Below are 13,111 nucleotides of genomic sequence, written 5' to 3' on the forward strand. Positions count from 1 at the left end.
ATATTTGTCAAAGCCCTTAGAATGTACAACACTAAGAGTGAACCCTTGTATAAACTGTGGACTTTGGTTGGTAATGATCTATCAGTGTAGTTTCATCAGTTGTAATAAATACACTGCTCTCCTGAGGATTGTTGATAATGGGGGAGGCTGGTCATGTGATGAGCAAAAGGTATATGGGAAGTCTCTAGCTTCTCCATTTATTTTTTTTAAACATTTTTTTTAAAGATTATTTATTTATACATACATACTACATACATACAAGCAGTGGGTACAGTCAGAAGTGCGGAAGGGTGAGAGAATTTACCAGAGGCAGAGCAGGGAACAGAACAGGCAGACTGACAAAACACACTGCTGAGGGGAGCAGCGGGCGACAGGAGAGGTCTGTAGCGCCATGTGGGGCCCTCACTGGCGGCTGGGGATCGAACTGGCACTGCAGAGGCTGCGGACAGCTTCGCAGCCCAGCGCTCAACCACTGCGCCACCAGGGGAGACCCTGTAGCTTCTCCATTTATGTGAACACAGTGTTTCTCTAAAAATTAAAGTCTCTTAAAAAATCAAGCAGAACAAAAAGAAAACCTACATCTGAGTAGAATAAGATTCTATGCAAAGAAGGGTCTTAGGTGTGCTGGCTGATCACCTATCTTGAGTTTCTTTTAAGTTGCGACTTTGATATTAGTGCAAATTGTCATTCCTCTTGAGTTTTATAAGGAAGCTGAAGTGAGTGGTAGAGAGTGCAAACAACTGGAGAACAAAATTGAGCAATATTTTCCAAGTGAGCATTGTTTTCCTGTCATTTTTATGTGTTTTAATTTAGCCAGTGTTGGGTGAGCAGTTCAGAGAGATGGGATTTATTATTTTAAAATGAAGCTGCCCTCCAGTTCTTCATTTTCAACTGATTGAGTCACCTTTGTTTTATAAATGTCCATTGACTCTTTAAGAACCTTTTACCATATTTATTCATGTAGTTACCTCTGTGTAGATTCTTGTTCTCTTCATGCCCATCACTTCAGAAAAATCATGAATATTTTTCTTCTTTTTACAAACCCCTTCAAACAGTTCTGCTTCAGAGCAGCGCCTGGCTGACCGCACAGTCTCCTTTAGGCTTTTTTAAGAACAGCAGAGAGCTTCTTAGCTGGAGAACAAACAGGGTTTTCCTCAAAGAACTTTTTTTTTTTTTTACAAAGTGGAATTCATTTATTCTAAATATGTAACAAAAGAGTTAAATTAAAGGAACTGCTGTGTATTCCCTAATCCATTTTTAATTGCTTAATAAAATCAGTGTTATAAAACTTTCAAGTTTTTGGCAAAATTCCCCTTACTCTTATTTTGCTACCACTCATGTTAGCACATACCTGGCAGATGCTGCTAATCTCCCATTGCATATCCAGAGCAGACATCGGTAATCGGTCTTGAACTCTTTCCCCGGATGTGACTTAGATGGAACCCTCAGCACAGTGCTGTGTGAACAGTCAATGTAGTACTAGTCAGTGATAGTCCAGCATCTCTGCTGTATACTTTTTAGTCCCTCCCTTTATATGATGCTTATTTACCAATAACACTTACAAATCATTAGCTCTATATCATCTGGACTTGAGATCTGTATAAATTCAGTTGCCTCTTGGTTTCAAAATCACTTAAAATTCAGCATGGCTCTAACTAATAACTTCCTTTTCTCCTCTCAACTATAGCTCCTATAGCTCCCTATAGCACCTATATTACAAAGAACATGACTACTCACCTGGATGTTCTCTCTGACTTATCTTTTTTAGTTCTCTAAATTTATCTCCATGCTCCTCACCTTTGTGTCTGTGTATTGCTAATGCCTTTGCAATAATTTTATTTTTTTTTTATCTTAGATCACTGGATTATCCTTCTCTACGGCATTCCTCAGATTGCTAGAAAAATAGCCTCCCATTGGTTATCTCTTGAATTATTTCAAACACAGACGTGTACAAAATAGTATAACAAATGTCTGTGTAATTAATACCAGGATGATAATCTTAAAAATGACTTCTTCCATGCTGATCCAAGTGAAAAGTCTAGGAAGAGAATATGTGATTACTTTTCTCTTGAAAAGATACTAGAACCAAGCATGCTTTATTTTCAGGTTTTTCCATCCATGAGTAGATTAATCTTCTAATTGTGATTTGATTTTCAGTTTTCTTGAAATTTTAGGTCTTTTGGGGGTAGGAGTGTTTAGAGACAAATATTTTGGATATACTTTTTTTATTTTAAAGATTTATTTATGATTACAAGAAATGGGGGACAGGCCAGAGGTATGGGAGGTGAGAGGATCCCCCAGAGACACAGCAGGGAACAGAACAGGCAGATAGACCAAACTACATGCTGAGAGGAGCAGCAGGTGAGTCAGGAGAGGTCTGCTATGCTATGTGGGTTGCTCCCTGGCCAGTTGGGGATAGAACTCGAGCTGCAGAGGCTGCGGACAGCTTCACAGCGCTGCGCTCAACCCGGTGTGCCACCGGGGAGGCCCTTGGATTTACTTTTAAAATAACTTACCTTCCAGAAACTGCAACCCATTTCTTTAACAAAAATATTCTGAAAAGTGTATCACACAATACTGTAATTTTGGAATTGTATATAAGGGGAAAAGGATACTTTTATATATATATATATATATATATACACACACACACACACACACACACACACACACACACACACACATCTAAGTGAGTGTTATTTGAGGAAGGTCACATTTACAACTGTCTTCCTTACTTGCTTTCTATATATCTTTGAAGCAACCTCTGTATTTTCAGGTTAAGGGGGTATGTGTGTGTGTTTTACACAGGTGTTCACTGTAAATGATTGAACTTTGCGTGTTTTAAATTTTTAGTAATATTGGAAAAGTAGATACTCAGTGGATATTTCAGTTTTATTTGTAGCTATTATTTAATGACACAACAAAACAAAAGGCTTTCAGAAAGCAAAAAGACATAGCTTCAAAGGAGGTAACTCTTTTTTTTTTTTAAAGATTTATTTATACAAGCACTGGGTACAGTCAGAAGCACGGGAGGGTGAGAGAATTCACCAGAGTCAGAGCGGGGAACTTAACAGGCAGACTGATGAAGTACACTGCTGAGGGGAGCAGCAGGCGGCAGGAGAGGTCTGCGTGCTCTGTGGGACCCTCGGCGGCGGCCGGGGATCGAACCGGCGCTGCAGAGGCTGCGGGCAGCTTCACAGCCTAGCGCTCAACCGCTGCGCCACCAGGGGAGGCCCTACTCTTTCTTGTTAGAACTTGTTATTATGTACTCACACTTTGATTTTTGAACTGCTAGTTTGGGCTACTTGTTTCCTCTGAATACTGGAGCCTTGGTTTCAGCTTCATTGCTTGATGGAGCATTTCCCCTTCTTTTAAAGGGAATACTTAAGATATTTCATTCATCTGAAAATGAAGGGAGCAATGTGTGTGGCTCCCCTAGTTGGTAGATCATATTTACTTTGGAAAACTTTAGAGATGCAAGATGAAAAGGGCCAGTGTCTAGGACAAGCTTTTTAAACTTGTGCCTCTGTTGGAAATACTTGACACAGGTAAACATTTCATTCACCATATAGTAATTGTTGAGTGCCTCTGAAACCGGGCAAAACTGAAGGGTAACCCAAACCATTAATGGGAAAACTGCACTTGTACTGTTCTAAAAGGGGCCAGCCATCCATGTGCATCAAGAAATGAAATCAAACTCCCAATGTGCTTAAAGATCTTTGAGTGGTGTGAAGTTCAGAGGTAAAGGGAGAGAGCATGAGAGATTTCGAATAACAGACTCTTGATCAGACTCCAAAAATCACCCATCCCTTCTTGGGCAAATGCCCAGTCAAACAGGCTGGGCATAGAGCAAGGAATAAAGCTTGCCAAGAGTCCAAAGTACCTTCTGGCAAGAAAAAAAGACAAACTATGAGTTGGATAAACCCAGTGGGCTTGGAGAGAGGAGAGATCAGAAATTCATCTTGTGTCATCTAAGCTGGATAAGGCAAGCTGAAGACTGCCATCCCCCTTGAAGAGCCCTCTTGCCAAAATGTTAAAGTACCTGGAGAAGCCGCTCCACATATCTCTCCAACCACACACTCCTCTTCCCTCCCTTTTCCTTTAAGCTGCCCTCCATTCTGGAAGTCTGATTCATGGCATGCTGGAAGTTGTGGTCCAAGGTGTCTGAGATGTTGGCAGCATTGAAAGGAGGGGTGGGGAAGATGGGGAAAGTGGCACCTGTTCTTGTGGTCACAGTAGTGCTCCCTTTTATAGTGACATGCCTAGAACATCTCTTGCCTGTCACCCCACATACTATTTTAAGAAGTCACCAAACAGAAAAGGACACTGACAGAGCCTTTGTTCTTGTGGGTAAAGGAAGACAGACATATGCCATTAAACTGATAAATAACTTCAGATAGTAGTAAATGCTGTGAGGTAATTGAGTAATAGAATACCTGTGGAGAGTGTGCTGCTTTACCAAGGGTGGTTGGGGAAGGCCTCTAGGAATAGGTTATATTTGGGCCAAGTCCAAAATGATGTGAAGGAAACTTCAGTGCAAAAATTGGGGAATCTTCAAGATTGAAAGCTGTTCATGGGGTTATGAGTGTTGAAACATTGTCCTGTTTGAAAAGTGAAGGGAGTGAGAGGAGACAGTAGCATGCTGGGGTCAGGCCTCTGACCTGGCTTATGTGTGAAATGTGGAGTGTTTGGATCATATTGTGATGGTGGAAAATACCCTGCACACATGCTGTGTGTGTCTGACCTCAGGCCCAGCACAGGCTCGGCTCAGCTGCCAGCAGCTGGCTGCTTATGGCCTGAAGAACCCAGGTTCCTCCAGAGTTAAATGACAAGGTTGGACCTGACACCTCTGGATTCTCTTTTTTGTCTTCTGTGGCTTTGAATCTTTGTGCTATTTATTGACATTAAAAGGAGAATTATTAGTCGGCAAAATACATTATTATGTTTTATACCCAAACATGTGGCAAAATGCAAGATTTACTTAAGACTATTAATCTTTAAAATGAGATTTATTTAAGAGCTAGTAGTCTGTTGTACTTGTCAAAAAACAGCACCAACCCTGCATTGCCTGATTCACTGCACGAGATATTTTCATAACCATGTAAGGATATCTTAACAGTTCAACCTCTTTACAGTAATAAGAAATAAGCTGTATGTTATGCCAGCTTTTGTTATGGTTACCATGAACATCCCTAATTCAACCCATTGAAACTTCACAGACATAAACTGTGATAGATATTTCTTTTTGATTCTTGGTGATTTATGTGTCAAGGAGATTATTGTATTTTTCTATTAAAAAATAAACAGCTAAAATGTGGGAACCAAAGTCTATTTAGACATATTTTCATATTAGGTTGTAGAGGGAGGTCCTTAATGCTGAAAATCTTGTTATGATAGGCTGTTGCTTTCTCAGAAGGCTGATGATTATGGTTTAGTGCAGTTTTCTGTAAAATTTAGTTTTGCTTAAGGCAGAAATTTTGAAAAACTGAAATGTAGATATAGACCTACTTTTACTTTTATCAATTAAGGGAATGACACAGGGGCCTCCCTGGTGACATAGGGGGTTAACTCTCAGCTCTATCACTGATGACCTGAGTTCGATCCCTGGCCAGGGAGCTAACCCTGCTATGGCACAGCAGACCTCTCCTGTCTTGCCTGCTGGTCCCCACTCTGTCTCTGATGAATCCTCTCACCCCCTACCCCCTGCACCTCTGGCCCACACCCAAGTTCTTCTATGCAGAAATAAATATACCCTTTAAAAAAAAAAAGGAATGACACAGTTGTGAGTTGTCATATGGATTTGCCACACATTCAGTAAATACTTACTAAACATATGTTAAGTTGCCACGTGCTACAGGTGCAGTGCCCCTCCTGGTCAGATGGGTATAGTAGTAGCTACTTGGGCTCAGAGAGAAATTTCAGAAGAAATGATGGGAGCCAGCACTCCCTAAAATGAAGTTTACATTCTGTCAGCAAAAGGTCACCAGATGGCTTTGCCACTTTAAAGAGCTTTGTAATAGCTTTATTACCTCATCTCCTTAACACAAAGAGATAGGTGCTCTTTTTGAAAATGCTAATTGTTTTAGAAGTTGAAAGCAAAACCTTTGGGAAACTCAGAATCTTCCTTGAAATAATTTTACTCAGAGCATTGACCCACATTTTAGGAATTATTCTTGTCAGACATTCAAACTTGAAAATAAGTTGTGGGGTAGAGAGGGAATCAAATCTTCCAGAAAATGGAGCTATGATGAATTTATGCCCCTGTGGTGTCTTATGCAGTTGGCAGAGACTGGATTGGCGGTCACACTCTTCCTGTGCTTAGTGTGGCAGCAATGTGGCCCTGAAGGAGAGTTTTAAGAAAATGTCTTATGAAAGAATGGGTGTAATAACTTTAATCAGAGAACCTAAGGGAATTGTTAAGGGGTTTTAATTAGGGGAGTGGCTAACTCTCATTTTGAAAAATTCTCTCTGGCCTTGATAACAGAGAATAAATTAGGGAGGGCCAAGAATGGAGGCAGAAGTGAGTGGAGAAAGTGTTGTATTCATAATTCAGAAAACAGGAAATGAAGATTTAAGGTTAAGAACGGGCTGAGTTGAGAAATATTTCCTATATGGAATGAGTAGACATTTAGAAATATTTTGCTGTTACTGTAGAGTTTTTGTTTGCTTTCATGTAGAAAAGACACTTTGATTAGATGGCATATGCTCTATGGGTTGAACAGAAGCAACTGAAATAGTCCAGTTTGACTGTTCCATCTGTTTTCAGAAAATTGACTTTTAAGTATTGAGATAAAATATTTTAATCATTTTAGAGCAAAGTTTGTGAGTGATGAAATCTCTAGAATGGTGAAAATAATTTGATATTAGCAGATATAGGACATATTAAAGTGTTCTATTTATAAAACCTTGGTAACATTTTATATGTCATGAAATACTAGATAGTATTTTCTAGGGAAACACTTTTGGTTCTACTAGAATTGTAGTACACTTTGGTCACTTTATTGTACTTTAAATTAGTAAGCTTTTTTGACATGTATTGACTATTGCATGAAATTGGTAATGTTTCTCCATCATCATCATTTTTCATAAATATAGTTTTAAATATTTTGGAAGTGATGTTTTTATTTTATTTGCATAATAGTCAAAAGTTTTGATGAATTATGTTTCCATTTTCAGAAAATTTTAATTAACATTAAATAATTGAAGAGGGTACCGTATAGCCGCCAAAGGGCCTCTTGCAGTTTGCAGTTTGTCTGAAGGAAGACTCTTTTGCAGGAATTGTCAAATGATTTGTTGTTTACTAGATCAGTTTGGGGTCATATTTCAATATTAAGGACTTGGAGTTGCTTTTGTGTCTTTAAAAGATATTCTTGGTTTTTCATGGTAATGTGATTGTCAGAATGAAGGAATGCATGATTGTTCGTGTGTATGAGTGAGTGAGTGAGTGAGAGAAACACACACACAAACACACGAGGGTACATGCATATATACTTCAGCATGTAGCGAGCTTCATTGTGGCTTAGCTATAAATGAAAGTCCTTCTTTACAATATTTTCATCATCCTAGGATTCAGTGTTACTGGGTATGTTCCTATAAATTTAGAAGTTTTCCCATTTTTATTTTCAAAGGTAATGTTTTCATGACTAGAGACATTTTCATGAATTCAGATGAGTACTCATTTCTTATTCTTTGTTTTGCCTCTTGTTACTTAAACTCCGTGACATACTCTACAGTCCTTAGCACCATATAGTTAGCTGTAATCACGTATCCGTTAGCATTCTGTACAATTTTTAATTTAAAAAAGAGAAAAGTTCTATACCTTTTAAATACTCCCTCTCCTCTGCTTTTCCTGTCCGATTTTCTATTTAGGATTAAAACGTTTCAGTATTTGGTCTTTGCTGTTTTTACTAATCCTATTCTCTACTTTTAGTTAACAGCCCGGTCCTTGCCTGCTGTGCAGTCTGATGAGAGACTTCAGCCTCTGCTTAACCACCTCAGGTAAAACAAAGACACAGCCATGTTTTGCTTATAAATGCAAGTATTTTAAAGTGGGCAACATTTATTAAAATGTTATAACCCCTTCGATTACTAAAAAACTTAGAAAATGTTTTTTCTTGCTTAATTCTTTGACTTTAGTTCAAGTCCTTAATATACTTGTTTCCCTCAATTTTAGGGTGCTATAGAATGTTCTTTGAATTTAATTGAACTGTGTAGAACTAGTTAAGTTTAGGTAAAAATGAGCGAAAGTTGACTACAGAAAGATCTCAAAGGAAGGAATGAGTTCTTAAATACAAGCTTAAGACAAACTTTTGAGTCCCCCCCACATGTTTTTTTTTTTTTTTTTTTTTAAAGATTTATTTATTTATTTATACAAGCACTGGTACAGTCAGAAGCGCGGGAGGGTGAGAGAATTCACGAGAGCCAGAGTGGGGAGCAGAGCAGGCAGACTGAAGTACACTGCTGAGGGGAGGAGCGGACGGCAGGAGAGGTCTGCGTGCCATGTGGGACCCTCCTCCAGTGGCAGCTTCGCAACCCAGTGCTCAACCGCTGCGCCACCAGGGAGACCCCCCCCCCCGCATATTTTATGAGGGATAGATGGAATGGGTGAATTTGTTTTCTAAATACAGTAACAGCATATCCTTATTATTTAAAAGACAAACTTAAAAACTGCAGGAAAAGAAAGGAAAAACTCATCACTACTCAGAAACAACTTATTTTCTCTATGCTGTTTTAAAACCCAATTTTGAAATTATGTAATTGCTATATTTTCTCTTACGCATTGTAAGTCCTTTTTTTCTATTATTGCAATCGCTCCAAAAACATAATTTTTAGTGACTACATTATATTTTCTTGCATTGCTGGACTATAGTGTATTTATCTCCCATTGGGAGGCATATAGATCATTTCCAGTCCCTTTCACTAATATAAAAAATGCTGTATGTAAACTTTATCTGTGTTTTGATGTTTTCTTTCACGTCAGTTTTCAGAAGTAGAATTGCTTTGTCAGAGCATCGGAACCACTTTAAAGATTTAAGTCTTTGCATTTCTTTTTCAAAAACCATATTCTACTTATACTTTCATATTGTACAAGATTTTCCATTTTATTGTTTCCTGAACAAGTAATTTAATGCATAAATACAAGTCGCTAATTTTATACATGAATCATAGAGGTATTGTTGTGCACCTCATTGATGATTATAAGAATGATTTTAAAACATTTTAAATTCATTTTTATTTGGGGTGGGATTAACCATCTGTATCTTTGCCCATTTATTGAAGCCTCTACTGATTTTGTTTGATGTTATGTAATTTAGATGTAAAGGATAGTAATTCTCTGTTGTATGTTACCTTTTTTTCCTGAAAGTTTATGATTAATCTGTGTTATCCAAGGTACCTACATTTTAAAGTTTTATGTAGCTATGCATCAAAGTGTTTTCTTTTAGGACTTTTTTAAAAAAGAATATTAGCTCTCATTCAGAAATTTGAATATCTTTTCTAGTATCATTTGTATTCTTCAGTTTTTCTTCTCCGGTCTCTTATGTCTCCCTCTTTTTCTTCTCCGTTTCTTGTCATTAGCTTTTCCTTCCCACAGATATTTTTTAACCTCTGTATATTTGTTTTCTGGGGAGTTCAGACTGTCATTTCCTCAGTGACTGAGTAGCGTGTATACTATACATAGCTGGTAGATTTCCTAGAGTGCTGTGTGGAGCCCTCTCCCCAGCTCCCTCCTCCATCCCAATTTGTTGATGATTTTATATCTTGAGTATCTGTCTTTTACTATAGTAGGCTTTTATCTATTGTCCTTGATATCCACTTTTGTCCTTTCTGGGATATTTCACATCATTGTCACAGTGATTGTATTATTCCTGGCTTAAAACCATCCCGTGTCTCTTCAGTTTTATGCTGGATAAAGTCTAAACTTCTTAGCTTAGAATATGAAGTTTTTTCTTTCAGTACTTTTACCCTAACTTCTAGTCATATTGAATTCCTCAAATTCCCTGTATTTCAAGATGCCCTGTTTACTTCAGTGCTCCCTGCAAGTATTTTTTCTTCTGCCAGGAATTCTCGTCTACCCTTCCTCCACTTTTATATTTTGACTAACTTTTGCTTGTCTTTTAGGACTTAGCTCATGTCATGTCCTCTGATAATTTATCCCTCACCATTTAGTTCTCATTCATCCTCTGCCCTCAGAGGATGTTACCATAGTATCCTATGGCTACTACCCCTGTATCACAGAACTTACATGATATTGTAATGATTTGTTTACTTGTCTGATTTCTCCATTGTGGTGTGAACTGCTTGAGAGCTTACAAAGTGCTTTCATTTTTGTATTTTTAGTGGCCTGGGTGGTATCTGACCACATGACATGTGTGCGTTTGTGTCTTCTGTTGAATGAATGAATGCATGTATACTTGCTTGTGTGTAATAAGTGATTTTTTTCTTCATAAAGTTTTTATAATTTATAGATCATATTGCCACAATTTTTTTTTCCTATAAAACCACTGATTCAAAAGATATAAACCTAAGGGATTCAGTCTCCTCTCTAGTTAGTGCTTTAGCCTGTTCATTAATGATGGATTCTCATACCTCCATGTCAGTATGATAATTGTCAACTACAATTTAGATTAACTACTGACAGATCTCTTCAAGCCCTTGAAACTTGCACAAACTACACTTGTTTAGACTTTTGTTCTCTCTGGAGTTCACTCATGACTGGTTGCTAGGCAACTAGGGCTCCGTGCAACATGTAATATGCACCAACTGATGTTGCTTTTTTATTATTATTAAACCAAAGGTTTCTCATTTTATTGCCATGTCTAAAACATCTGTATGTCAGGCAGCAGCTGATGTGCATGGTTTGACACTTTCTATTCTACAAAGTAACCTTTTGATATATCTTTCCAGGCTATTGAACTGTCTCTTTTGGCTATCTAAACGTGATGTCTTTCTTTTGCCTTTCCTTTTGTTTAAGTCAGAATAGGAAAGAATACTATTTGAGATTTAATGATAATCTTGTTAGGAAAAAAAAAATAATCATCATTGATTTGCATGAACTGTATAATTTAAATGTTACCTAAAAAGGATGACCATTAGGAGGTTAAGACTGAGATCATGATTAGGTCTAATTTTGTTTTGTGCCTCTAATGATCAAAGAGGAATGATGAATAGCATTTTAATTAAATTTGTCAATAAAAGTAATTTGGGAGATGATATAAATACCTATAAAATTGAAGTAGCAATACAGAGAGTCTCAAATCATTTTATAGGACTCAAAGAGAATTAGTGCAACATTTTGCCAAACTAATAATGTAGGATATTGCTGAACCACATATATTATTCTAAAAATGTGATGTTTACAAATTTTCTTAATTGAACCTAGTTCTCTAGTTAAAAATCAAATTAAGTGCTGAAAAACATTTGCTTCAGTATCTTATGTAAAATACAAATGTATTTTATTCACTATTCATATCCATCAGTTACTGAGTGCCTCTTACATGCTAAGAATTAAAAAAATAAGACAGTCTTTGTTCTGAAGTAATTAAGTAGTTTTGGTTTCATCTGAGAGAGATACTTAAACATGTCATAAAATTTGTATACCTGCCTAATTGAATTAAACACAAAATACATAATTTTATTACTTGAACTGTGAATTATTTCCTTAAATGATGTGCCATGACTGTTTTGGATTCAGTACTGCATAAGGCAGTAGTGAATCAGAGTGGATATTCCAATTGGACTGAACTTTAATCTCCCTTGGAGGATGATGTTGACATTGACTAAGGAGACTGAAGGACGACAGGGGATTAGGGAATAAATAGGGTTGCTGAGATCATAGGTTCGGTGTTTTCAGACATTTAAAACTTGAGATGCCTATGGATCGTATAGGGGAAATGTTTACTAAGTAGCTGAATATAGACCCACAGTTTAAGAGGGAGATTTAGAGAGAGAGATTTTCTAATCATCACTGTATAGGTGGTGGTTAAAATCAGGGGAATGGTTGTGATTCAAGTAGAGTATGGGGTGACCAAAAAGGGGGACATGGCCATGAATGGAACCCACAAAGCATCAGGTTTAAATGACTTGTGGTGGGCAGCAGTGGGGGTGGGAGATGAATTAAGAGACAATCCAGTTAAAATATCCTGGAGGACTCTTGACCGAGACAGGAACACAGCAGGAGATATGGTGATATCAAAGATGCTAAAGGAAAGATTTCAAAAAGGAATGGCAAACATTGTTAAATGCCCTAGGACTGTCAGCTCAGAAGTAGGTAATGTCAGTTGGTTTAGGTCCGTGGCAGCACTGATGGCTTAGCCACAACATTGTCAAAGTACAGATGCAAGTCTGACTCCTCTGAGGAACTGGGGAGTAAATGAGGTGGCTGTGAACACAGATGGAATGGAGGCTTTTGTTGATAGAGCTTAGTTCTAAGGCAAGAAAGGAAAGACAGCTGTATCCATGAACACCATGCTTAAAGAAATTGTAATGAGGCTGCACATGGTGGCTGTGACTTGTAGAGGAACTTTGATGTGAGAGCTCTTTAGTAAAGATATTTTAGCATTCGAAGAGATTGCTTTCTTGTTTATTTGACATATATTAAGGGAACTCCTACTGCATGCCAAATGTGATGTTAGGTTCTAGGGATACATATTTCTTTCTGCTCTTATAGGAATTAATGTTGATTAGAAAAGAGAACATCGCTAAAGTAGTTACAATAAATTGCGATGCCTATTGTCATAGTAGAGGTATTTGATCCCATGGGAACACTTAGCATCATGGAATTAATGAAACTTTGCATATCACAGTACTCTGGCAGCTTATCTGCAACTAACCACTTTAGATTTCTTTTTGTGCTCTTACTCCAAAGTATTCTTAGGGATTTCTGGATTATAGATGCTGGTAGTCTTCCTATAATGCAAAATTTATGATTTCTTCTGCTTTTCAAGTACTTTTATTTTCTTTCATTATTAAATTTCTTATTCTTTATTCATTGAGTTTCTTTTACAGCATTGATTGTCCTCTAGTTAAGTAATAAAATTAATTATTTTACACTGTGTTAAGCATAAAGTGCTAACGAAGTACAAAATGATGATGCTATGTGAAATAACTTTCT

General features: G+C 37.4%; 1 protein-coding gene across 4 annotated transcripts in view; it reads left to right on the plus strand.

Moving 5' to 3' along the window:
- Positions 1 to 13,111, plus strand: part of PRIM2 (DNA primase subunit 2) — a 260,042-nt gene that overhangs the window by 146,150 nt on the left and 100,781 nt on the right. For all 4 annotated transcript variants that reach the window (XM_037519912.2, XM_054698902.1, XM_037519913.2 and 1 more), the window contains exon 8: positions 7,931 to 7,998. In XM_037519912.2, coding sequence (XP_037375809.2) covers positions 7,931 to 7,998 — 68 coding nt within the window. The remainder of the gene's footprint in view (positions 1 to 7,930; positions 7,999 to 13,111) is intronic.

This window comes from Talpa occidentalis, unplaced genomic scaffold, assembly GCF_014898055.3.
Source record: "Talpa occidentalis isolate TD23 unplaced genomic scaffold, MPIMG_talOcc4v2.1 talOcc4.2, whole genome shotgun sequence".
In the NCBI taxonomy this organism is placed as follows: domain Eukaryota; kingdom Metazoa; phylum Chordata; class Mammalia; order Eulipotyphla; family Talpidae; genus Talpa; species Talpa occidentalis.